This window comes from Macrobrachium nipponense, chromosome 3 (assembly GCF_015104395.2).
Source record: "Macrobrachium nipponense isolate FS-2020 chromosome 3, ASM1510439v2, whole genome shotgun sequence".
NCBI classification, from domain to species: domain Eukaryota; kingdom Metazoa; phylum Arthropoda; class Malacostraca; order Decapoda; family Palaemonidae; genus Macrobrachium; species Macrobrachium nipponense.
This window is the reverse complement of record NC_087202.1, coordinates 73,036,883-73,064,642: the sequence shown is the minus strand read 5'-3', so window position 1 is coordinate 73,064,642 and position 27,760 is coordinate 73,036,883. Positions and strand designations below refer to the sequence as shown.

Sequence of the window (27,760 nt, the reverse complement as noted above, 5' to 3'; positions counted from 1 at the left end):
TAAAAGAACGGACTACCTGGGCCTGAACTTGCACTTCTGACAACTGTTCATGGCTCGAAAAGAAAGGGTCTCCTTCAAAAATCAAACAAACACTATTTCAAACTTTGTTTAATCAGGGTTTACAAAGTATTTTCTTGGTCCATACATATAGTTTCTTTAGAATCAAAAAAATAATATCCTCTAAACATTTAAAGAAAATAGGAAAAAATTTCCTAACTTACAATGGAATTTTTGGTTAAAAAGGAAAACTAAAGATCTTTACTCAACGACATGCTGATATTCAAACTCAACTGGCTTTTGGACAGTGAGGTTTACTAACAGTGACGTCGTTGGCTAAGCGGACAGCAGTCTTGTCGATAAGGAGGAATGGCGAAGATGGATTGTTATGATGGGGTGACTTGACTTGAACTTTCCCTACCCTTGACTACCAGTGGTATTCGTGCGCAACTTCTCTAACTCCTAGAAAGGGAGATGGTGCAGAAGTTTGCGTTCACCTCAGGCCCATCCTTCAGTAAGCTGTAATAAGATACCAACAGCGTCAATGGTAAACTCTAACTACTGTATTGGTAACTACTGAATAGAACACCTCACTTGCCAAACATGCCATGCTCTTAAAAAAAAAAAAATTAAAAAAATTCACATTTACAGACTACATCAGCATGTTGGAATGGGAAACTCCAATTCTGTGCAAAATACAAAAGATAAAGAAAAAAACTATATTAAATACACCTATGACGAGAAACCTTGCCAAGTGAGGCCCCATCATCAGTTTAAGTTACAAAGACCGAGAGGATCAGTTGACACTTGTTACGGTGATGAAGTCGCCGAAGCAACAGTTGAGGCGGCCACTTGGCAAGGCCCCAGCTGGAGAGCAGGAGGCAGGAGCTTGACTAGGGAAGCCGCGGGGTTACTGCCGCGGCCAGGAAAGTGCACCAGGCATGGCCCCCATCATGCCGAGGCCACCATTAACTGTACCACCCATGGAGGCGGCTTGGTTCATCAATGCCATGTTGTTTCCCTGATTCTGGACGGCTGGACGCTGGGGGCCATTCATCTGGCCTGAGGCACCTGTTTGGCTCATACTTCCTTTGGCAGGACCAGTACCCATTAGAGGAGGAGGACCGCCATATCGGCTTCGGCTCTCACCCACACCATTAGGCGTGTAATTGCTTTTGCCTCCGCTTCCATACTGGTTAAATCCTCCAGCCCTCTGGTGAGACGTACCATAACCATTTCCATTGGTGTAGCCATTCCTTCCGCCACCCATACGACCGCGGTCACGGTCACGGTCACGATCGCGGTCGCGGTCACGGTCGCGGCCATAACCTCCCCTTCTGTCATCGTCACGGCCCCTCCAGCGAGTTCGACCTGATAAAATGTTGAGGGGCCCATTAAAAAAAGCATACTATGGAAGACCATGACATTAACTTAAAAATTCCAAACCAATATGAGAACATATTTCAAAAAATGAGAAAACTTTTACCTCTGCCACCACCATACTAGTATATACCAAACTTTACCTTTGCCGCCACCATGGCGAGACATTTCCATGATTTCGAACAGTCGTGGGTTAACAACCTGGTTTGCTTCCTTTAACACATCTATCAGATCTTTAGCTTGTTTGCAATTGTCTGCAGTGAAGAAAGTATACGCTGTTCCAGTCTTGTCAGACCTCCCAGTTCGACCGATTCGGTGAACATAATCCTCTGAACATGATGGGTAGTCGTAGTTGATCACGAACTTCACATCATCCACATCTACACAATAAGAGCAATATTATACATATGACCATGCAACATTTTGTGCAAACTACCAAGTTTGAAGCCTTCTAATTACAAAAAAAATTTATTTCATTTTTCAAAACTGATTTTAAGCTATTCAAAAACTTGGCAGTTTCTTGGGTCACTTCACATCAAAAATATAAATGGGAAAGAAAATATATATACAAATATTTGAGCATACATAGCAAAGTTAGCAAAAAAAGGGGCATGCAAAACTAAGAAAATAGTTCAAATGAAATGACCCTCATCCTACTCATATCTAGCACAGTTAAAGACCGCGGCTCGCACACTTCCATCGTTAAACAAGCCTCTTCCACATCCACCTGTGGCTGGATACGTTCAAGCCCTTAAGGGTGCACACTCAAAAGTTATAATGTAATAAATGAACTTTTAAAATCAAATGACTAATAATTTTTATCGAGATGAAACATTACTATAACCTAAAAAATTACCGCGAGCATGCACCCCACATGCCCCCAGCAACCACTGCTTCCCGCGAAGATACCTACGTTCCACATGTGGCAGTGCGGGAGAGGCAGCGGCAAGTGGGGGCCGGGGTGGACCCAAATTAGACATCCACTATCAGGGCTGAAGGCCCTGTACTTTGGGCCAGCACTACGTATGGCCTTCATAAACCTTGCTACCACAGGTCGGGGCTTGTGGCTTGTCACGATGTTTACAGTAGCGAATGAATTTGATAGGTCCAGGGTGGGTAGGCCAGGCGAGACCAGGGCGGACTGCTGCAGACTGGAGTGGGTCGAGCGACCAACACAGGCTGCAGGCGGCCGCTTCACTGGTCTTCATTGACCTCTGCCACCAGAGAGCCACGACTACATGACCACCTGTCGGGCACCAATGGACACTGGGCACCTACGCGCATATCGTGCTCAGTGACACACGACGACTCTCAGAGGCACCAGAGCCTAATGCAACGAAACATCCTCCGTGCATTATCTCGTTTTGAGTGCCTCTGCAAAAAAAAGAAGACCAGACTGAATTAAAAGTGGCTCCATGCGAGGGAACTGCTTCATTAACCTCTGGAGGTAATAAACATCTAAAAGAGGCTTTTAGTAATAGGAATATAAAAAATTATTGTAATGCACTTCAATAAGCAAGATTGAGACAGCCTTTATTCCAGTTAACTTACAAATACACCTAATGTTAAGTACTAAATCACCCACATTTTGATATGTCTACCAAGACAGACCACATCCTCCTACACAGGACCTTCAACCTTGAGTTTTTACTATATTTTCAAGTAATATTACATTAGAGGCATGTTAAATACTTATGTGTAAAGAAAACTGCTCTGCCTTAGAGAATACCTGAATATGGCCAATTTACTATAAAAAAAAAATTGTAAATATATCTAATTCCAGTTACATTTAGTACAAAATTAAGGCCAAGTGTTATGATGTTGAAAAAGAGGTGTCATTGAACAAGTCTGGACAATGATGCACGTTTACACCTGCATCATCACCAGACTGAAACTTACTCCAGAGCCTCCAGAAGTTTACTTCACAACCACAGGTGTGGAGCCCTTCTAAAAAATAACAATACAGGTGCAAACGGCTATCATATTCAAGACTTCGTTGCTCACCTGTTCGTCATTGACATCAATACACAGGCTTTTCCCACTATATGAAACCACCAAATGTACAGTCTGGACTTTTTACCTTGTTACCAGGCCCAATTATTTAGAAATCCCACCCTTATCCAATCATTAAACCCGACCACTATTAATATATATATTTCACGCCCATCCCTATCTTTTCTCAGTATGAAGCCCATCAACCCCAGAGAAATCCTCAAACTTACCTAGACCACGAGCAGCAACATCCGTGGCGACTAATATGGGCGCTCTCCCAGACCGAAACTCTGAAAAAGGCAAAAAAAAGTCAATAAAAAAAATACTTCTGGACATCTAAACTTTTTCCCCTTAAAGCTCTCATGGAACATTATTTACAGACCACTTTCAATCATCATTAAAGAAGACAAGTTAAGTTTCCATGATCTAACCTTAGCTTGGCATGACCACAAAAAATGGTTGGTTACATTGCTGTACTATACTGTCAAATCAACCCGTACCATAACTCCCCCTCTCACATCACCATGGGGCCATAATATTTTTGAACGTCTAGTTTTCTCAAAAATTTCAATTTCTGCATACAACAAATGAAATTCAACACTTCATATTTCTATTTAACCCTCTTACGCCGATTGGACGTATTAAACGTCGAGTCAAAATGTCTCCCGTATGCCGATTGGACGTATCATACGTCGGCTCAAAAAAGTTTTTTTAAAAATTCGCGGGAAAAATATTTATTTAGGCCTACCAGCCGAAAACTTTTGTATCACGCGCCTTGGGGATGCTGGGAGTTCACGGATCAAGGCGTTTGTTTTGTTTACAATCGCTACGCAGGCGCGCAAGCGCGAATTTCTTTCTTATCGCACTAAAAAGTATCAGTGACACATCTCGGAAATTATTTCGTCACTTTGACATAATTATTGCACCATTTTAAATTATCCTTTACATGAAGTATTATATATGAAAATGTGCGCAATTTCATGCACAATACAACTAAAAAATACTCATGATTGTAGCTTTATCAATTTTGAAATATTTTCATATAAATAACGATAAGTGCAAAAATTTCAACCTTCGGTCAACTTTGACTCTACAGAAATGGTCGAGAAACGCAATTGTAAGCTAAAATTCTTATATTATAGTAATATTCAATCATTTTCCTTCATTTTGCAACAAATTGGACGTCTCTAGCACAATATTTCGATTTATGGTGAATTTATGAAAAAACTTTTTCCTTACGTTCGTGCGATAACTCTTCCGATAAATTTTTTCGTGCGATTGTCCTAATGTTTGCACCCTTTTAAATTTGCCGTTACATAAAGTTTTATATATGGAAATGTGCGCAATTTCATGCACAATACAACAAAAAACAACCCATGGTTGTAGCTTTATCAGTTTGAAATATTTTCATATAAATAACGTTAAGTGCAAAAAGTTCAACTTTCGGTCAGCTTTGACTCTACCGAAATGGTCGAAAAACGCAATTGTAAGCTAAAACTCTTATATTCTAGTAATATTCAATCATTTACCTTCATTTTGCAACGACTTGGAAGTCTCTAGCACAATATTTTGATTTATGGTGAATTTATGAAAAAAAAAAAAAAATTACGTTCGCGCGGTAACTCTTCCGAAAAAAATCAGAATTTTTTTGTGCGATTGTCGAAATGTTTGCACCATTTAAAATTAGCTGTTTCATAAAGTTATATATAATGAAAATGTGCGCAATTTCATGTAGAATACAACTAAAAATGATTGAAGGTTGTAGCTTTTCTCTTTTTTCGAAATATTTGCATATAAATCACGATAAATAGAAAAAAAACCACGTTCGGTCAAATTTGACTCTACCGAAATAGTTGAAAAACGCAATTGTAAGCTAAAACTCTTACGGCCTAGTAATATTCCGTCATGTTTCTTCATTTTGAAACAAATTTGAAGTCTCTAAAACAATATTGTGATTTATGGTGAATTTTTGAAAAATATATTTACCTTCACTCCGCGCGCCGATTCGCGGCCGCAAGTCTCCGAAATACGTACATGGCATTATCCTAATATTTGCTCCTTTTCATATTAGCCTTTTTATAGAGTTTCATATATCAAAATGTGCGCAAATTCATGAAGAATACAATAAAAAATAATTGAAGGTTGTAGCTTTTTCCATCTTCGAAATATGTGCATATGAAAAAATATATATATTAAAATTTCGACATTCGGTCAAATTTAACTCGTCCGAAATGGTCGAAATCTGCAATTCTAATCTAAAACTCTTACAGTATCGTAATATTCAATCATTTGTCTTATTTTGAAACAAAATTGGAAGTCTCTAGAACATTATTTAGAATTACGGTGAATTTTTGAAAAAATATTTTTTTGCGTCCGCGCGTTACGAATTCGTACATCATTTTGTGATAATATTTTTCCGGTGTTACTTTTATTGTTTTACAATGTATTATATATCAAAATGATCGCAATTTAGTGTACAATACAACGCAAAAAAAGTAACTGGTTAGCTTTGACCGTTTTCTGCACAGCGTGATTTGAATACAATTATGTATGAATTTTTTTTTTTCGCTACCATATATCGCATTATTTACATATGATAATGATATTATTTTTCATTTCTGATGGTTGCATTCTAAACTTCAGGCAATGACAAAAAAAAGAAGCCAAAAATGAACTCTTAATCTCAAAAGTACGCGCGCTGTAATTTTTTGAAAAAATTATTTTTCCACTTCCGCGCTCACTCCAAACCAGGCCCGGCATACGGGAGACGTTTTTGATTTTTAGGGCTCCGGCTTAAGAGGGTTAAATGCCAACTGCTGGAATGGATTGAATTCATTTACAGGATAATTGCTTTTTATAGAAGGTATGGTTAAGAGAACTACATAAACTAGTTATTCAACAAATAGCACCCTGTATATACATACAGAACCAAACAGAAGGCAGTATGCATTTGCAGGGTAACAAATAGCACCCCGTATATACATACAAAACCAAATACCAGGTGGTATGCGTTCGCAGGGGAATTGAAGATATAAAATGTCACAATGAGGAGGATGGATACAAAAGCTATTGAAGGGGCTGGTCAGCACAAGATACATCACGATAAATAAGAGGATGGAGATGGAATAATTGACAAAATGAAAGATTATAACAGTCCTCCAACACAACCAGGCACTTACATGGCCCTATCTGAAATTTTTTTTAAATTTATATGAAAAAACCAGATGTCAAAAAACAATGCATTTGGCCCCAAAAACAGCATTGCAATGAATACAGTTTTTTTTTTTTTTTTTTTGTAAACTAGTGCCATGTACCAAAAGTTAATTCACTTCCAAGGGTGAAAATGAGAAGCTATGAAACTGAGGAAGGACATACTTTGTAAATCTGCCTACAATACGAACTGCAAGACCTGCAAATTTTGCCGGCTGATCTACAGTGAAAAAGCCTTGCACGATCCATCACCACAATTTACTTCACAGGCAGTTATTTGTGAACAAATTTCATGAATAAAATACCATGTGGTATAGTAGTTCCTTTTTCAAGCATTTCAATATTTTACCTTGTGAAGTGAATGTAAAACCTGCTATAAAACTGCCACTTTCTATAAATATATAGTTTTTGTCTAGTATCACTCCCTTGTCAGCAGGACATTTAGCAAAAACTCCATCAATGGAAAGAGGAAGATATGCAAATGCACATGGTGAGAGCAGGAAGGATTCAGTAATTTTTTTTCTGTTTTTTCTATTTTTACACTTTTCCTTGCAAAATTACATTTACAACTGATGTACTATTATAAAAGAGAAGTACAAAACACAACAGCAGTCTTGCAGGGTTTGAAATTCCAAATTGATTCAAACTGACAGGGTTCTTGCATTTGCTGTGCCGATGTCCTTAGGCCCGCTTTGCAACTACTGAATTGGTGGGGGTTAAGTGGACTAGTTGAGACTCCAGTTGAGTGGAAGAGATGAGATTTGCTACTGGAGTGTGCATAATGGTTTTATTGCCTTTATCATCAGTTTCTTTCAATGTAAACCTTGACATACGTCTGACTATTGCTAAGAGGCCGAGGGAGGCCTACAGATAACCACCGCTTAGAATTCAAAGTCTGATTTTTAGAATGGTAATACAAGACCTTTTTCAAGTGTGATTTTACGATTTAATAGTAGTCTTTTATGGAAGATATATAGAGATATTAACTTCGAAATCAAACCACACCAAGAATTATACCACTTGTTGGACAACCCAACATATTGGGGGAAAGGAAACACTTGCAAAGGCAACCCCACCCCACTGATACAACTAAGTTAGTGCACAGTGGACCATATGATGGTGGTAGATAAGGTAACAATATAAACAATAATAATAAAGTTGTGGATAGCAAACATGGTACCGATTATTCAATGGTTTTGCATTCTCAAGTGAACTAACCCTTCCACTCCTACATCCTCAACAACTTCACTCAAGCTGAAATGTTTCAATTGCATTATTTAAATTTTTTTCTGCTGAAACACTGGTTTTAAGTTCCTATGTTGACCAAGGGTAAATCTTCAGAAGCATACAGCACCAGTTCAAGGTTTAACAAAAAAATGGCAAGAACCACCAGACTGGTGGTGCAGAATGTGAAGGAACATGAGGAAACCAAAAACCCCAAACTATCACTTACTCTTAACACATAATCTAACCCTAAACCTACTACTGCTATTATTAAAGGTAACCACAGTGGGAACTGGGGTTTTTGGGTTTGGGGGGAGGGGAGGGGGGCACGAGACAATTGATTTGTTGGAGGCACTGCCTAACGTAGGGCGCCGTACCCCTACCTAGGCCCAGTGCACTGAGGGACCCCCTTTAAGGGCACTACATCTCTGGCACAAATCCACTAGTTTTTGTGGATCTCCAGAACACATTAGACCAAAATCACCATAACTTAAACAGTCACAAGATGTTGGAATTTCATCAACAGGATCTGGAACATTATCTCGCAAATGCTGCTCAGAAGTGCTGGCTACCAACTCAATGTCTACGAAGGAACTGATATAGCGTTGGTTGGATAATTATTCTTGCGGTGAGAAAATTTTCCAACACCCGTGAAACTGGCCAAAGTTTGAGGTGTCAAAAATGAAACTGACTGGCCACACGAGTAAGAAGTCGTAGTGCTTGATTCTTTGCGGATTTTAGTAGTTACACGGCTCATTGAAGGTAAAAATTACCGTAGAGGAAACATCTCTCCCGACTTAGGAAAAATTAAAGGTATAAACTTATCAAGCTCATCTAATTCCACCTCTATTAATCTCACATTTGTTTGTTTGTATGATGTTTTTATGTTGCATGGAACCAGTGGTTATTCAGCAACAGGACCAACAGTTTTACATGACTTCCAAACCATGTCGAGAGTGAAATTCTATCAACTGAAATACATATCTCTAGGCCCTCAGTGGAATGCCCGAGAATCAAACTCAGCCACTGAGGTGGCAGGTCAAGACCATACCAACACGCCACCGAGGTGATGCAAAAACTCACATACAATGCTATTTCATTGTAGGTAATTTTTTTTTTTAATATCCAGTGAGGCATGCTTTTGAAGTTTAACCTGACCGATACCAAATGCATGTGGCAATCATTTTCACCACTAATATTAAGTTACATATAAGACCACTTAAAAAAAAAAAAAAAAGATACTTTCTTTATATCCAAAAAAAAAAAAAAAACTCAAAACCGTAACTATACGTACCACTCAACACCCAGTCCCTCTCTTGCTGTGATTTGTCACCATGGATACACATGGCAGGCCACCTGTATAAATACAAAAACAAATTAATGCTTTACATACTGGTCTCATGGTTCTTTTTCCCAATTATTTCATCACTATTTTACAGTTGCTAAGCACTATATGCTACATTTTGCAGACCGAAGGGACAAAACTTGCTACAGTTATTCAAAACCTCTTAAAAACACTGTTGTGGGGTGACTAGAACATTTTTAAACTCCATACAAACATTTACTCTCCGGGTCAGGTGAATAAACTGGCCTAGGGCATAGTGCATGTTGAAGACATGCAATGCCCATCTCTTTTTATCTTACCCAGTACTCCTCAACCCACGAGTAACCTCCTCCACCTTCCTCTTCGTCTCGATAAAGATTATAGTCTTGTAAGCCTTCTCCTGCGCCATCTCATTGAGCAACTGGCGCAGCCTACAGGAAATAGGGAAAGGGGGATGTAAAGGAGAATGTAACAAGCAGGCATTGCAGACTTTGTGCATATTGGGTTGCCTCTTCCTCCTCCATCTTTATTTAATTCTAGAAAAAATAATTAGTTAAAATTTTGGTGATAAGGTTAGCCAGCAACCAAATTGACAAAGTCTACTATGTGTCCCAAAGGCCTGAGGTAGCTTCAGGTAGAAGAATGTCACCCGGATCCTTAGGATCTATCAGACAAGTGCATTTTCTTTACCCTTCACGTCTCATTCGCCTGGTCAAATCGTCCACCTTTCTTTTTGTTTCAGCAAACACGATGATCTTGCTTTCCTTTTCTGCCATGATTTCCTCAAGGAGCTGCCGGAGTCTAAGGGACAAGGTACACCATAAAGACTATGTATAAAATTTAATACTATTTCTGTAGAATAAAATTTGGTGTTCAACTAGAAAACCTTTGAATTCTTAAAACTAACCTACATACTTCATATTTACAATTCGGCTTAAAACAAATACAAACACTAAATACTTACTTTGTATCTTTTTCAATTTCTTGACAAACATCAACGATCTGTAGAATGTTGTGATTTGCACTTAACGATAGAGAGCCAACATTGAGCTGAATATAATCTTTGAGAAAATCTTCAGCAAGATTCCGAACTTCCTTGGGCCACGTAGCAGACCACATCAATGTTTGTCTGTCCGGCTAAAAAATAAAATTATATTAAGTCTCCCAACCCACTAAACTCCAAACATACAATTTACATCATTGCTCAGCAACAATACAATTATATGACAGTCCTCACACATAAAAAAAAAAGATCAACTAATAACATACTTACTCTGATCTGATCTACTATCTTTCTTATTTGAGGCTCAAAACCCATGTCGAGCATACGATCAGCTTCATCTAAAACTAGGTAAGTGCATCGTCGAAGATTTGTTTTACTGGCCTCTAAGAAATCTATAAGTCTTCCAGGTGTGGCTATACAGATCTGAAAATAAAAACTATGGTATAAATAAAATTTTTATTTTAATTTAACTGAACCAGCTGATTTACATCCTACAGTACATGGACAACCTGCAATTTTTTTAGTATTGTAGCAATAAAATATTTTGCCAGCAAATACTACACTACTCAAATATTACATTACCCTCTCCGCATTGCATTCTTCCCTCCTAGTAATCCTGATTTAAATCAACTGAACCACCAGGTGTGAGGTGATTATTCAAGTTTTTGTGGTTTACTGTGCACTGGCCAATTTACTATTATTGTAAAGGGAGGTTCCAAAGACAGTCACCAAGGACATGTAGCGAGCAAGGGCCTAATTAACTTAGTACTTTTACCCCTGCATATTCTGACCCAGTACTTTTACCCCTGCATATTCTGACCCATTTCCAGAAATCATGTTTCTTCATTTAGGGATATGTTCAGTCTCAAAATTTCATCTGAAGTCATTTCACCAGGTTCTCATTATCAAAATCAGTCAAGTTAATTTACTATATAAGCAACCCAAGTATAAACACTTAAAGAACTATGCAACACCTCTTGAAGGTGAAAAATGTACTTTATCTTAACATGACTTCCAACTCCTTATTACAGTACAGTTCACCTTTTCATGAACACAATGCAGTTATTTCAACCTAGCTTCAAATTTTTATCCTGGTACAATTGCAGCCAACAGTGTAACATGGTGGCAATTACTACTTAATTTGAACAAACATTTACATAATTATCCAAGTTAACATTAACAACTGTTGCAAGAAATAGAAACAAACTATACAAGATGGTAATTATTCTATCACAAATTTCATTTTATAAATGTTACTACAAATAAACTCCCTACCAAGTCTGATTACTTCAAACAGTATAGACCCTCCCAACCCCTATTGTCCAAAGCTTTACCTCAACTCCTCTCTCCAAGTCACGAATTTGTGGTCCCTTCGGTGCACCTCCAAATACACACGTAGAACGGATCTTAGAGGATGTTCCAAAATCCTGTGAAACTGTTAAAATTTGTTGGGCAAGTTCTCTGGTTGGTGCTAAGACAAGTGCTATGGGGCCATCTCCTCGCTCCAAGTATGGTTGGTGATTTATATGTACAATTGCTGGTAGGATATAACCTAAAGTTTTCCCTGAGCCAGTCTGAAAAGTTAAGACAAAAATCAATTTATGCTTATTAGTTCCGCACATTAATAAAAATTCAGGATCTTGGCTGAACTATAACACCAGAAGTACAGATAATTAGTAAAAGCCTTACCTGTGCAATACCCACAAAATCTCTTCCCTGAAGAGAAATGGGCCACCCTTGTGCCTGAATTGGAGTTGGAATTTCATACCCTTGTCTACGAATTTCAGCCATCACATAATCTGGGAAGTTGTAGTCTGTGAAGTACTGAATTGGATTTGGGATATTTTTTCCTCTTAATGTGATTTCTTTCTCATTTCTGAAATTCCAAGTAACCAATTAAAATCAGTTAACTACAATAGACTAGAGGACTATTATATACAAATTTCTCTACAGCTATGATTCAAGATACTGCACTGTATTATGTCCCCTACCGTATCTTACCTATACTGTTCTACTTCGTACGGTGATCTGTTTAGGACTTGTGGTGTTGGCTGGTAGAAGTTCTTCTCGAAAGGGGCTAGTCTGGAAAGGTCCCACTTCGGCTTCCGCAAACGCTCACCTGGCTGCCTTCCCTTCAAGGACGGTCGACCACCTCCATACCCTCCTCCTCCATATCCGCCAGCGCCTCCACCACCACCACTTCGCGCACCGCTCCACCCATCATCCCTGTCACGACGACGATCCCGATCACGATCACGATCACGGTCACGGTCGCGGGAACGAGAACGGGAGCGAGACCTAAAAAATGTACCTTAGGATTAACCAATTAAAGGCTAACCTGAAAAAAAAAACGTTCAGAGGCAACAATACGCAAGACCCGACTGGATTGTCTTAAAAGGTGCAACTTACTCCGTTATGCGCTACTTCAATATCTAAACACTAAAATAACATGGTCACATGATCCCCAAATATGATTCCACAATAACAAAAACTGGCTACAGTAATAAATTTTAACTAAATGAACCCTTATTCCCTATCTGTGCATCTATGACTTTTAACCACTTGTTGTCAACTCTACTAGCTCCCCTCTATTCATCAATCACTAGAGTACAAACGGGAAGAAAAGGTACTGCAGAGCATAAATATAAATGTGACAGCCTGTGTAAATTTTACAATTTAGGAATCAAGGGATATTAATTGGTTAATTACTGATCCAAGACAATTTCAATATACAAATTAGTGAAAAATCTAGAATCAAATGACAAAAAATAATGTATACAAATTACCGAAGAATAAGAGTAATTTTTCCCCCATTTTTTTTAATGCGCTGTACTTCAATCATTGAATGTAATGTAGTAGTTATCAAATTGTTTCAACCTTACATTCTTTAAAAATGGAAAGCCACACAGCCACGTGGGTGTAGCTACCTTTTGATTCTGATCATACCAAAAAATTTTCAAATCCAAAACACAGCTTAAAAGGCAAAACAGAAATTACCAACTGGTTGTATACTTGAAGGCACAAAAACTTGCAACCATGTAAAAGCTTTACACAAGATTCAATACTTTGTCCTCACTATATTTTTCACATTGTACTGTATATAAAAATGTTCTCTCAAATATTAAACTTAGGGAGGGGGTGGGGGATTTACCAGTTTACAGACCAGCAAAAATAAACATTGAAAGTAAACAGCCTATGTACTATTTTCCCATAATTTGACAGTACAATAACTTCTACAATGAACATCAATCAAGTGGTCTGGCAGATTAAATATTCCCCCCTAAAAGGGGTCTTTACAGTGGCCCTACACAACATTGATAATCAGGGAGCTAGTAAAATTCTACACCAAATCAAATCTAAACAATATCTGTAGCTAAGTGACTTATGTTAAGGTGCTACTGCTTGCTTTCCTAAATCAACTCTACTCATTTCAGATTCTGGCCCATTTATAGTTTACGTCATCTCAAGTGTGCATATAACTACAAACCTACCATGAAACCAACAACCGTGGGATTTCAACGATGGGAGTTACTTAATTTCACACAAATGAATAAACTTGGTTAATGAATAACATCCCTGTAATCTCTTGTTTGTTACTTTTAGACCTTTATTACAAAAAGTATTCTCAGACCAAAGTTCCATAACCTTTATCCCGCTCTAGAAAAAAATTGCTTCTCTTCAATCTACGGTATACTGGCTAGAATATGTACAACAGCTCACATTACTATTGCATCCAGACTTGCCTACTCTGCAACTATTGGGGTAATACCATTAATTGGCCACTATCATGTACCTAGTATGTCTAAGAACCTTTAATTTTCCTAACAGCTGGTGCAGTGTTCTACACAATTTAAATATGGCTTATTGCCTTCAAATTTTCTCACTAGCCCAGTCAATGATCACCCATATTCCTTCATGGGATGTTGCTACTACTAGTGTGACAAACTTCAATCATAATTTCCTCTAAGGGACAGCCTACGGATACTATAACCGTGGTACCAATTTGAATAGACATCAATCATTGGTTGCAGACTGAACATGCCAAGCCGAACGAAATTCACAATATTCCAGCTAATCTGTAGCAGGAAATAAATGTAAACCAGTATTAAAAATTAAGCTTTAACCCAAAAGGTGTTTCGGTTCACTTGTAAGGCCAATCCAGTCCGTTTTGGTTTCTAAAGGGTTCACATTCCTATCGATGAAGCCCATCACAAATGAAACCCAACCCAGCCAGGGTTAAAAAGGCCAACGAAAAAAAAAAAAAAAAAAAAAAAAAAAAGTCCCAACGAGAATGCGTTGGCAATATGATTGGGATGTGATATTTCTTCCCCTCGTCAATTCGGGATGACCATAAAGGTTGGCCAGGCGAGTGAACCTTTGTCGTATAGTGAAATTTTTTTTTAGTCAACCGATGATTACTATCTACTGATGATAATAGGCAGACACCAGTGGCACCACAATATCTTAATTAAGTACAAAAAACTGGAATTCTACTGGTTTTTCACTAATTATTTCCCCCAGCACCCGTTTAATGGTTGGCTGGCTATTAGGGGTATCCGATCTCAAGCTTGAATTTCGTACATAAACCTACAACTGGAATACTCACTCACTTCCAACGAGAAGAATCTCAAACTATTGGGCAAGTTAGTTTAAAGAATGAGGCTAAATCCGAAGGTTTCAAGTCAATAATGGTAACACTAGGTACACGTAGGAGTCCAGTGATAATTCTTCAATAGTTGTTAACATAGCCTAATGCTTCTGCTAAATGTATATGCCCTACATGAATCTCTGACGTACAAAGCTTTTTCTTACGATACTTTCAAAACTATAGAGGTAGGCTTCTACTAAACTAGGTTCTAAAATATTAGTTTCTTAGCTGAAAATTGAAGGCCAGGGAAAGTTCTTACGTAAGCGCCTAGGCACTTTCGCAAGATGTGTAAACCAAGTCGCTAGAACCACCTAGAGCTTAATCAAACAAGAGTACGCCTACCATACAGCAAATTCTACCATTTTCGATGCACAAAAAATGTTAAATAAAGATGGTATATACCTCCTTCCCCAAAACATTCAAGGCTACAGAGATACTCGAACAAAGTTGTTCACAAAATGGCGGACACAACGCAGTAGACCGACCGAAATAGAACCAAGTGTAGACAATCTATATCTAAGAACATCCACAACTACGTGACATAAAATACACTTACAATCTACATATACCGTACTTTAGAAGTCCACCATCATCACTATCATAATTCTATTATGCTGCACTGTGCCACTACGATTTAACAAAGAATACAATAATCGATGAGTGTGGACCTTTACAACGCCATATTGGAAGATTGCAAAGAACAAAAAGTCTATTATACTTACCGTCTGCTGTTTCTGTAGGACATTTTAAAGGTTTTCTATTTTATATATATACACGTTAACTATAAATAATTCTTGAAACCGCTAATTCTGCTTTTTACGTGGGAAAAGCAGAAATTTTAACAGCGGGACCAGACGATAGGTTGCTCCCGCTGATGTTCCACGTATAAGGGCTCTCTCAAGTAGAGAGGCAGGCGCAGCCAATATCCACGTCTCGATAAATTGCCAGTTATTATATTAATTTAACATTTTATTTCACCGGTTTCAAGGGCTTACTGTCCTTTTGGACTGATTTACATATCAAAACTTACTATATTAATATGATTCAGTTTTTGTTCTTTGCTATTTTAATCGCAAGAATAACAAAACATTTTGCAGTAAATTGAATAAGCAACTGCAGCGACTATACGCAAAACAACAGAGGTTCTACTTGCGTTGTTTGCTGCTCTATTTTCTTTAATAAATAAATGGAGTTTGGTTAGGAAAAGTGTATGTTTAGGTTTATTACAAAGCTTCTGCATTAGCTATAAAAGAATAGGCATGAGCATAAATAGTAAAGCTTGTTTGTGGCTACTCAGGCAGCCTCGACAAAAATTTGACAGGAAGTGTTCGAAGTACATATAATATGTGGCATTTTTTAGGTGAATGGTAGGTAACTTTCCACAAAAGACTATTCTCTTCCATTGTCACCTTTTTATATAAAAAATATGAGGTTTATTGTAACAAAACATTAGCAGAAAATGCATTAACTGTCAGAGTTATCATGTATATTTTTCAAGATTTGTCTATTGTCTGAACGAACACGTTTTACTCTTCATTGGTTGCTGGCTCACTTGGTAATATTTTTTACTCTCGGCTCCAGGACCACATCTCAAAAGGCAATTCATGTTATGTTTGCTTATTTTGTAAGTATCATATTGTTACGTTTCCAATGGCGTAGCGGCCACTAAACACGAATGGTTTTAATATCTTCTGGCAGCAATCTTAGGATATGTTCCGGATATATAGGTCCATAATTTTTTTTTACAGACTTGGATGTCATAATTGTAGTACTCCGGACTGAGACTGGAATAATCAGCTCTATTCATCTTAATGTCAACAGTTTCGCTTTCATTCAAGTAACATCTATATAATGACATTTTATCGGCGACCATCCAGAATCAATATCCATGGGCACAATAATCTGCTATTTGACCATACATTTGACATTACAGAAACACACTAACGCGATATCTCTGTTCCATTAAATGCCCCCGAGCTACCTCCATCTTATTGTATTTCTTATGAATTGAGTCCATAACATCTGGATCACATTTTTATAAGTAATGCCTACTAGCATTTCCAGTAGTCGATTCATCATAAAATACTTGGCGTTTTGCAAATATCTGTTTCTCGCACCTTTTTCTTTCTTTTTTCACTCAGCATATTATGTAGTACCATAATTTTTGGTAAAAGCTCTTTCACGTTTTTATATTCACGTTGTCAAAATTACCATTCGTACGTAAAGCATCCTCTCTCTCTCTCTCTCTCTCTCTCTCTCTCTCTCTCTCTCTCGGGTTTTAAATACTTCGGTTTTAAAAGCCTTATGTACGTCCTCACTTTCATCCTAAGCACACTGCTCACTATCTGCAGACCTAACTAACTGAAAATTCTTCTTATATCCTGTCCAATGAACAGAGGACCAGTGGTTGCAGCAAAAAATCAAATTAATTTGAGAAGGGATTCACAGGTTATTTTTATTGGCCTAATTTATTATCGAGATACAGAATCTGTTTTGCAAATCAACAGAATTGCGCTATACGTTCTTCCGTGATATGTACGCATGATTTATTTTGCTTCTCATTTCTTTGTCAGAACTTACGAACTCATGAAACTATCGTATCTAGCCACCACTAAAGGGTCTTTCCATAGCAGGAACAGAAAACAAGAAGACATATGAGAAGAACTGGAAGATCCTGGTACTATATGTCAAACTTTAGTGAACCTTTAGCGGAACTGAGTCTCTTGAGTCTAAACTCACAATGTGAATACGAATATTAGCCCGCCACTGCTAATGATGCAAGTCTAATTAAGAGCCAGGTTTTAAGCTGATTGCTTGGAAATGAAGCTTCCTCCCAGGGGAAGGAACATACTTGTGCAGCTTCGCTTAGATTTTGCTGTTTTGTTTCTTTCCTTAAACCATCGTCTAAACACTACATGAATCCCGTTAGCACTAGTTCAAATCTAGTTAGCCTTAGATTAGGACTACTACATAAAAGACGGAGAAGAATCTTTCAAGTTTTAAAAATCCTTAGAAGATAGATGGATAGATAGATAGTCACCATTACACTCCGCATTCATACATTGCGCCTCGGTAACTTCACATATTCTACTTCTACAGCCCGGAACTCTCCGCCTTCCTCTACGTTCCCGCCTCTGTGAGAGGGTGGTTTTCGTTACTTTCTAAGAGGAGTCTGCTGTCGCTTGTTAACATTGCCCATGTGTTATTTGAGAAAGTTTCTCGTCTCAGTCGAACTCCACCAACAGAAATAATTAAATGCTTACTTATTTATGTCTCATGTTGGATTCCATCAGTTTACATGGGTCGATGACCACACCTCATGCGACGGCAGTTCACTATACTCAGAAAATTTTATTACTGGATATCGCTTTAGGAACTTCGTTTATATACAATAGTATAACGGATTTAATTAATCTTATTTCTGCGTTTAATATGTTACTATTTTTCCTTACCCTGGATTGAAACTGTTTGTAATATTACGAGTTTACATTGCAAGATACAATATCGATGTTATTCCATAAGGCATTCACATCTGAATTGCCATATCCTAAAACAAGTTTTGACAATATTTTTTTGTTTGTTTGTTGACGCACAAAGCACCCCATTCGGTGGTTGGTTGAGAAAAAGTTGCTACATGCCAACACAGACCGTTTCTTTTCCTTAGAGGGCCCACAAGTGGCGAGTATCTGAAAGAAATGGAAAAACCTGATGTAGATCTCTGGTTTCGTTCGGTGAGCAGAGACGAAGGAACTCCAGAGAGTTCAACCGGGTTGGGAATCATGCCAACTGACTACTGCCTATCGAAAAAATCGAAAGCCATTACTTTTACCCACGACCACGGTCTACCATTAGCTAAAGAGTTGTTTCAAATCACAAACCGATTATCTCTCGTACAGAAATGCCTTTAAGAAGCACTTGCTTTCGTTGGTAATAATAGTCTGGAGACTGTCTTATTGATGTTTGTTCATTTTAAAAAAAAAACCAGTTATCCGTCCTTTTTGGGTTTCACGACCATCACTGATGATTCTTACTTATTCAATATTTTACTTTTGTTCCCTTGTTTGTCATCCTTTTATTGCAGTCTTGCATTATAATATAAAGCTGAAGATATTTTCACTATCAACGCAATGGCAACAGATCTTAGCGTTCTTTCTGTGACTTCTTTCTGCTGTATCAATATTATCGCTTTGTTACTACTCATACGTTTCTTGAGATTAAAATCTAAATTTTCTCCTATCTTCATTTTACAACTATATTGAAAGTACGGAATCGCCATTGTTTTCATTTTCTCTCGTTCTCTTGAAGGAGATGAGATAAAGGAGAGAGTTTTTGTCTCTCGTGTCTCATGAATGACGCGGAAGAAGAAATTAGCATCGCTCACGAATTCCGCCTTAATTCCCGCTCATCATCTGCTTTCCTTTTATTCACCCGAGAAATCGATTTCACTTGGCCTACACCATCCAGCTCTACGTCTATAGGTAATGACCCTAGACCTCACGTGACCACCTCTACAACGCCAAACAGCCGACGGGAGCGTCAGTTGTGTCCTCTGTACTACTAGTACTAGGCTCTAACGCCAGCTCCACCAACGCCATCTCATTTCAATCCCTATTGTCACGACTTGATAATTTCTCTTCGTCGCGTTCTTAGTACCTATTACCTGCCGATTTATCCTCAAGCTCATTTTGTCTTGAGACGAAAGTAAAAGAATTGGGTTATAATTAAAACAGATGGTTTCAGAAAGGAATGTGAAATTACGTCTGACAATCTAATGACAGACCGGAAGCCCCAGAGACACAAAACGCAAATTCGGAAAAAAAGGAAAGTTGGACAAGTTTATGGTTATAGAATAATGCTTAATTATGGCTAAATACATTATAACAGACTCCAAAATAACGAAATAACGTTACTTGCCAATAAAATGGGAGGTTTGGCGAGTGACGAGTGCTTGAGCTCGACCTATATTTTTATGGTTACACACTTGAAACACAGTTAACGAGGTAACAATTGCTAACATTTTTAAAAAGTAGGTCATGTGTCATGTATCATGCAGCTACCAGGAGTTAAAAACTCATTATGCTTATTTTTGGGGTCATCGGTCGAGCAAAGGTGGAGCAGCCTGCGCATGCGCCTACTGGATTTATAGAGCTGCGCACGAAACGAATTGCTCAAAGAAAAGTACACCGTAATACAAAATACACCAGGTTGTGTAGACGAAGAAAAAGAGGCTCCACGAAGGAACTAACTTCAAGTGTGGGGGACGGGAACGTAAATAATATGCCTCAAACACTTGTGATTTTTTTTTTTTTTTTTTTTTTTTAGCTCTCGGCGACAGTAGCACAAACGAAAAAAAAAAATGGTGAGTCTTTCTTCTTTCCTCAGCTGTGATTAACACCTGCCTCAGGTAACACTACACTCAGAAGGTTCCCTGTCTACTTCTTCTTCTTCTGCTTCTTCTTCTTTTTATTATTATTATTATTATTATTATTATTATTATTATTATTATTATTATTATCATCTCTTTGTCGGATATAGAAATATCTCGTTATCATGAAAAAAAAAACTTTAGAAAAGAGAGAAAGAGAGAAAAAAATGAAATAACATGCATCTCCAAGCATTATGAATCAACATGTAGGCTGCAATGTTACCACAGAAATCTCTCGGCCTTAAAAAAAAAAAAAAAAAAAAAAAACTGAAAGTTCGGAAATGCGTCACTTCCTAACTTCTCTCTCTAAGACAATGAGCTCTGTGGAGAGCTTGACTTGGTGACCAGAAAAATGGTTGAAGCCCTTCTCTTTTACCTTTCCGCCATTTTGGACATGATACATAGGACTGGGTAGCCGTCTCCTCTTCTGTCTGTGTTAACAATGTAAAAATCCCATAGATTCTGGGAGTCAGATTTGGATATCTCCCTACGAAGTTGCATTCCTTAGAACTTTGAATCAGTCTGATCTCTTAGCACGAGAACTGACAGACAGACCATTGCCCAGCGGCAGTGAGAAATTTTTTTTTTTTTTTTTTTTTTTTTTTTTAATGGTTCGAACGATGTATCATAGTCACAGGAATATTTTTTTAATGGTTCAAACGATGTATCATAGTCACAGGAATATTGTTTTTTTTTTTTCGATAAAATTTTTATTCCTCTTCAACTTAAGGAAAACTTAAGTGAAATATTCATGGAGAAGTTATGCGCCACGGGGCTCGCTTTGTTATACAGTTTTATTTTTTTTTGTCTAGTTTTTATTGATTTATTTCTTTAGATGTTTTCCTTTAGCTGCATCATATACTTTCCGTCTTGAAATAAAAGCACCTTGTCAGTGTAGAAAATGCCTGCCATTTTATAATCGTGTTTTTGCTTGCAATTAGTTCAGCTCGGAAATGCCAGACACAGAGTAATTGCTTTTATCAAAGCAATCTGTTAGATAATTACTCGGCATTTCGAACATTCAATCGTATTAGATATCGAAAACTTGAGTTCTCTTCCTTCATTAAAGTGAAAGATAATGAGTGAAAGTTAGTGAAAGCTTCATATGTATACACGTGACTTACTACTGTATGAAGTGAGTGTGTGTGAGTGCGTATGTTTGTTTGTATGGTGTTTTTCCGTTGCATGGAACCAGTGGTTATTCAGCAACGGAACCAACGGCTTTACGTGAATTCCGAACCACGTCGAAAGTGAACTTCTACTATCTGAAATACACATCTCTCATTCCTCAATGGAATGGCCGAGAATCTAACTCGCAGCCACCGAGGTGGCAGGCCAAGACCATACCGACCACGCCACTGAGGCGCGCATGTGAGTGCGTAAGCCGTTTGTCTTTAGAAGGATTATATGAATTATGATAAACTATTCGCTTTGGAATTGACATTCTAGCCTACAGGGGCCATGTTTCCCCCAACTGCCTGGGAGACAGCCAGCGATGAACCCCTGCAAGACTTCCTGTTGACAAAAATAAAAAATAGATAAATTAAAAACGGAGAAGGGGGGTGGGGGTGTCTCGGCTGATGAAATTAAGAACAGCCGGGAATCTTGCTATGTGGAGGTTAGCATATCTTCAAGGTAGAGGCAGCTTTTCGTAACGTATGTTATTACTGGCATACGACCTACGTAAATTACAGTAATTCAAAACACCCACGTACGCTGCCAACGAGTCAGTACAAACTAACGCATTATTGTGCTTATATAAAAATTCTTCATGGTGTATACTGGTGAATACCTACACACACATACATACATACATAGGCTACATACATACATACATACATACATACATACATACATACATATATAATATATATATAATATATATATTATATATATATATATATATATATATATGTGTGTGTGTGTGTGTGTGTGTGGTGTGTGTGTGTGTGTGTGTGTGTGTGTTGAATATCTAGTCCATTATATGTCTTTATTAATTAGACATGGAAACGTTGATTATATACCTTTGCAGTTTTTTAAGGAGTGAAATAGAAATAAAATAAGCTGCGAAACTTTTTCAACTAAAAAAAAAAAAGAAAATCCGTATATAGGGGAAGTTACCTGCTCTGTCGCCCGCAAATACTAACAAGAAAGAAACCTCTGGTAAGATTCGGTTTTCACTTGGCAGCAAATGTTGTCTCTCAGTCATGCCAACTGTACTCAGAAAAATCCTGAATACACCATTTCCTTCTCTTCATTTAATTTTGATTTATCCACTGAACGTGAGCTGGGACTAACTGGTTGCCCATACTAGTGAGACAAAGTGCTGGCACTAGGCCAACTTTACAGAAAAAACAGACAACAGCAACAGAACATGGAATTTAGGGGATACGAAACTTTATGTTAAATGCGTTGGAGTTGTGGCCAGGGAGGGAAGGAAAATTAAACAAAGGGCTTGGTTACAGTTATCCCGAATACAGACGCAGCAATGACCTCCTTTGGGAATCTAATCCACGAGGAACTCACCCAACCTTTCGAATTCCTTTCTTTAATTTCCTTTCATTAAGTTTTCTCCATTTATAAATTTTTGGGAGCTCCTTAGCGTGATTTTTCAAGGTGACTGCGCCGTTACTTTCTCCATTCCTTTGTTTTCTCTGAGTGGAACAAGGTCATCTTTCCCCGTTGGAAGGTTATCATAATGAAATAACTTGATCCGTTATTTTAACCTTTGTTAACGTCAGAAATAAACAATAATATAATAAACGAAGAAAGAAAAGCAAACCTATTAAACCTACTTGGTCCATGACCCACTCATAGTTCCTGGTAGGCCTAAGGGTGCTTTGAATTCGCAACAATTCATGAAACCTAATAAGAAAAATGTCAAGGCCTTTCTTTGAGAAAGATCTGGAAGTGGAAAAAAATGGCTGCTATAAGGGAACGCGTATCGTAGGGTCAAGAACCCTTTCACCCTGGGAAGCACCCTACATAAAAGACACCCCCACCCTGCGCTAGAAGAGACCCCCTGATGAACAAGAGAAGGGGAACCGGTGAAGAAGACGTACAATGCTGAGTGAACCGTGTGAGGGACACGGTCTAGGTAGACCGTGGTGAGGAAGACACTGAAATACGCTGCAGACACTGAAATACGTTGCCTGCGACTCGTGGACGGGTCTAAGTTATTCACTGATGCAGGTGGCAGAGAAACAAAAGACTAACAGGCGACGTCATATTGCCAAAGGTCCTTTATTCCTCACTGGAACCTCAAAAGTTTAAGAGAAGATGCAATGCATTACCATCCAAAGGCAATTCTCCTATCTATTTATATATTAATTTCTTAGTTTATTTTTTCTTTCCTAATAACAGATCTTTGTCCTGTACTTCCTATTATCTTCTGTTACTTCTTGCAACCACCATATTCTTATGAAATCTGAATTTCAAGACAACGGGCCCATGTGGACTTGTTCCATATGAATAGGTGTCATCTTCTGAATATAATAATAATAATAATAATAATAATAATAATAATAAAATAATAATAATCTAATAATAATAATAATAATATTAGATTAATAATAATAATAATAATAATAATAAATAATAATAATAATAATCTAATACTAATAATAATAATAATAATAATAATAATAATAATAATAATAATAATAATAATAAAGATAGTAATAATAATAACCGGGTTTTCCAAGCCATTTCTTGCTGTGACACAGCACGAGGTGGGTGTTGTATGAATCTAATATTTCCTATTTAAGATGATAATGGTTTTCGCAGACATGCAGATGGGTACTACACGTACTACACAACACCCATGCGTAGAACAATAAGGACCCAACACAAGGAAGAAAGAAAGACCCACACCTAGCAAGGCCCTCAAAAGGGAAAGTAATCACGGAATCAAGGAGGACCACAGTAATAATGCATTATTTTTATTATCATTATTATTATTATTAGTGTACCCTTGTCGTCAAAGTTTACGGTACCTTTGAATGGTTTAGCAATTTGCGTTCACTGCTTCCTTAATCCTACTGAATGGAAATTGAAAATTAACTTAAGGTAGAATTTATTCCTTGTTCATATACAAGTATATATATTTGTATATACATACATATTGTAGTAGGGAGACGCGTTCTGTCTTTCATCCATTTATTAGCGCCGACGTTTCGTAGCAGCTTGATACATTTTCCAGGCTGAAACGATTACACATCAATTGCGTATAAGTAAAAAGATACACACAATGTTTACCAACACCAAAATTAAAAACCTTTTTAAAAATTAAGAATAAAAACAGAGTAAAAACAGAAACACAGAATAACAGTGAAAGGGCTAGGAGCGAATACAGAGAAACAAATTAATTAAAAAATAAAAAATAATTAGGCAATTTATTAAAAGGGTTTTTAATTTTGGTGTTGGTAAACATTGTGTGTATCTTTTTACTTATACGCAATTGATGTGTAATCGTTTCAGCCTGGAAAATGTATTAAGCTGATACGAAACGTCGGCGCTAATAAATGGATGAAAGACAGAACGCGTCTCCCTACTCGTGTATGTTTGTCCCTGAGTAATTGCTCCTGTCTCCATACTACTTATATGTATATATCTATATATATATATATATATATATATATATATATATATATTATATCTAATATATATATATATATATGTGTGTGTGTGTGTGTGTGTGTGTGTGTGTGTGTGTGTGTGTGTGTGTCTGTGTGTGTGTGTAATATGAATAACTCGTTATTGCATCACAGCTACATACACTTTGTCGCAATGACTTTCACTCAAACCTGTGAAGCAAGCAGACATTATCATCGCTCATTCACATCCACAGATGACTGACAGATAGCGGAAAAGATCGTCATTTGGATGATGACAACGGTTGTTAAAGGTCGTGTGTCAACCGACCTTCGTCTCTGGCGTTGCTGCCAGATGTATTTTCAAGTCTCCACAACTTCTGGGTGATAATACAAAAATGACAGCGCCTCATTTTCTGCGTTTTAGCCTAATATCAATGGGAGATTTAACTCAAATTGCGTGTACCTCTATGTACGCATATTATAATGTTTTACATACATGTACACACATGCATACACACACACACACACACACACACACACACACACACACATATATATAGATATATAATAATTTTATTAAATATAGATATATATATATATATATCTAATAAAGTATAATTTATATAGCCTCATTTTCAAAAGAAGAGTCAACTCGGATTAAATGTACCTCTCTCTTTCTCTCTCTTTCATTTTCAAAAGATGCAACTCAAATTAATACACCTCTCTATACATACAATATGCCACCTAATTGTACACACACACACAGAATAATTATATTTATACATATGTATATATAGAATATATATATATATATATATATATATATTATATATATATTATATATATATACGAAGTCTCCATGATTGCAAGACTAGAAGAGTGGCAACTCAGTAAGTGGATATTGCACTTTCTGTTTTTCTAATACACCCTACTTCAATAGCAATCACCATTTAGTAAACTACCATTTACTGCTTAGTCAACCGACTGTGGCCTTGGCTAGGTTCCGAACCAATGACACCTGAAACCACAGAACTGTGAAATCAGCTTTCTATCACTGCACTGAGCTGCCTCCGCAACATGCAGTCGTACAAACAACACGACATATGCTTGTGTTGATGTTTGTGCTTGAGCGCGGCAGTGTCTGAACTCAAACAAATTTGTATAATTTGCAGGATTCAACCACAGGTGTAAATATCTATTGCTATATTAATCTTTAATTGAAATTATTGTCTCTCTGTGTTCCAGCGTTTTGCTATTTGTAGCTTCATTTATGATAAACCAACATTATCATCTATATTTCAATCCTCCCAGAGCCGACTGAGTCTAGAATTTGCCGATTAATCAATACCAAGGATGATGAAAGCCAAGTCTAAACCTGACACTTTGATATTCACCGATATCGAATGCAAGTAACTTCACTAAATTTTAGAGCTGTGGAATGTCTCTTGTTCCACGTCTGTGGGTGGAACAGTTGGTCAAATTACACGTTTGGGAATATCGCCGGCCCGATGTTCTAACCTCACCTCACCCCCGCCCCCACTTGACTTAGACATGCCTGTGGAGAACATATTTTTCGTGTCTTTGCAGAAACATGCTACATTTCAATCCATGTCGATAATGGTGTTGATTTTATTGTATAGAAGTAAGATATCTCTATATAACATCGTTATGCCGTCATACAATAAAGCGAAAAGGTTAGTTTTTCTAGGAACTGGCTCGCGCCCCAGGCAACCAGCGAACAGTCGGCTGTGCATGTGCAACTCCGTGAGCGCATTCTCTCTCGCACACAAACAACAGGCTGTCTGGCATGTTAGCGGGAATATCGTAATTATTTTTTGTTAATTCAAATTGCACAGGATTTTTTTTATAATCTCAGTTAACAGCCTAAACTTTGTAGATCTCCATTCCCTGAATCAAGAAAGAACTGGCTACGCTCATAGCAGTCGAAGTTCAGGTTTCGCAACATGTAAACCCAAATTCGGCCTACTTTCAAAGTTATGCAAGAGGAGAAAGCTGTCTCGCTCTGGCACAGCGAGGAAGTTAAACTCGCTGCTATTCCACCCGTGGCTCATCTGCAAGTTATCTATTTATTTCTTTGTAATTAATGGCCGCCAGCGCTCTACTGCGTCAAGCAAGTTCGCTAAGATATGAGACTGCGCCATTTCTAGATGTAAATCCGATACTGCACCATTTCCCTACGATCCGTTCACGGCATTCTTTTCTTCATAGGCCCATCCATCTATTTTCTTTAATTGAGAGATGATACATTGTAAGTTTATTATGCGCATACTTAGTACCTCGTATGAATCAAGAACAATGCCTTACAAGAATGAAAATGGCATATGTAATAATCTTGATTTAAATTCAGATTTGTTTCACAGAATGGCAACACTCTCCATCTGCCAACTTTCGTGACTGATCATTTTGAAACTATATTTCTTAATATATTGGGATTCTGTACCTCCTCGATAGCAGAGCATAAGTATGAAATGGAGGAAACAAATCATTTTAATAAAATACTTTACATAGTATTTTTCTATTTTACGATATATTAATTCCTCAAGATATGATATTACACCATGTAAACGAATCGGAAATTGAGCTGGTTGGTGGTAGTCCTGAACGACGCTGTTCTTTTCTGTCTCCTCCACATCACTCCCATCCGCACAATGATCTCTCTCTATAAACAGGACTCACACGTTCTTTCAGTCTCACACTTGCAGCAAATTCTCAGCGACCACATCAGCATAACGTCAAAGCTGAAGAAATATCTTCGTTAATGGTGTTCACAAAATATTGGCTCTAAAAGTGTTTCAATTACGCACCTGTGAACGACGGGTAGACCGAGGGATCGCTTCAGTCTCATGTGATGTGATAAGACGTCGAAATTTTATTGATTATATAAGCAAAGGTTTTTTTTTTTCTGTATATTAATTTTGGCGAAGTAATGTCAGAAATAGAT

At 37.6% G+C, this 27,760-nt stretch overlaps 1 protein-coding gene across 7 annotated transcripts; it reads right to left on the bottom strand.

Moving 5' to 3' along the window:
• Positions 1-93: 93 nt before the first annotated feature.
• Positions 94-27,679, bottom strand: LOC135221808 (probable ATP-dependent RNA helicase DDX17). 7 transcript variants are annotated; one of them, XM_064259691.1, is made up of 12 exons: positions 27,624-27,679; positions 12,132-12,428; positions 11,820-12,006; positions 11,465-11,704; positions 10,401-10,553; positions 10,092-10,264; positions 9,448-9,558; positions 9,098-9,159; positions 3,600-3,659; positions 1,521-1,757; positions 1,225-1,368; positions 94-516 (listed from the first exon to the last, which is right to left on the bottom strand). In XM_064259691.1, exons 1-12 carry the CDS (start codon positions 27,662-27,664, stop codon positions 509-511), a joined length of 1,713 nt encoding a protein of 570 aa, XP_064115761.1. In that variant the 5' UTR covers positions 27,665-27,679; the 3' UTR covers positions 94-508. The 7 variants fall into 7 exon arrangements, with proteins under 7 accessions (XP_064115761.1, XP_064115762.1, XP_064115757.1 ...); XM_064259692.1 differs by lacking the exon at positions 27,624-27,679 and adding an exon at positions 15,501-15,679 and having other exon boundaries at positions 12,132-12,356; XM_064259687.1 differs by lacking the exon at positions 9,448-9,558 and adding an exon at positions 9,818-9,928 and having other exon boundaries at positions 94-1,368.
• Positions 27,680-27,760: the final 81 nt, after the last annotated feature.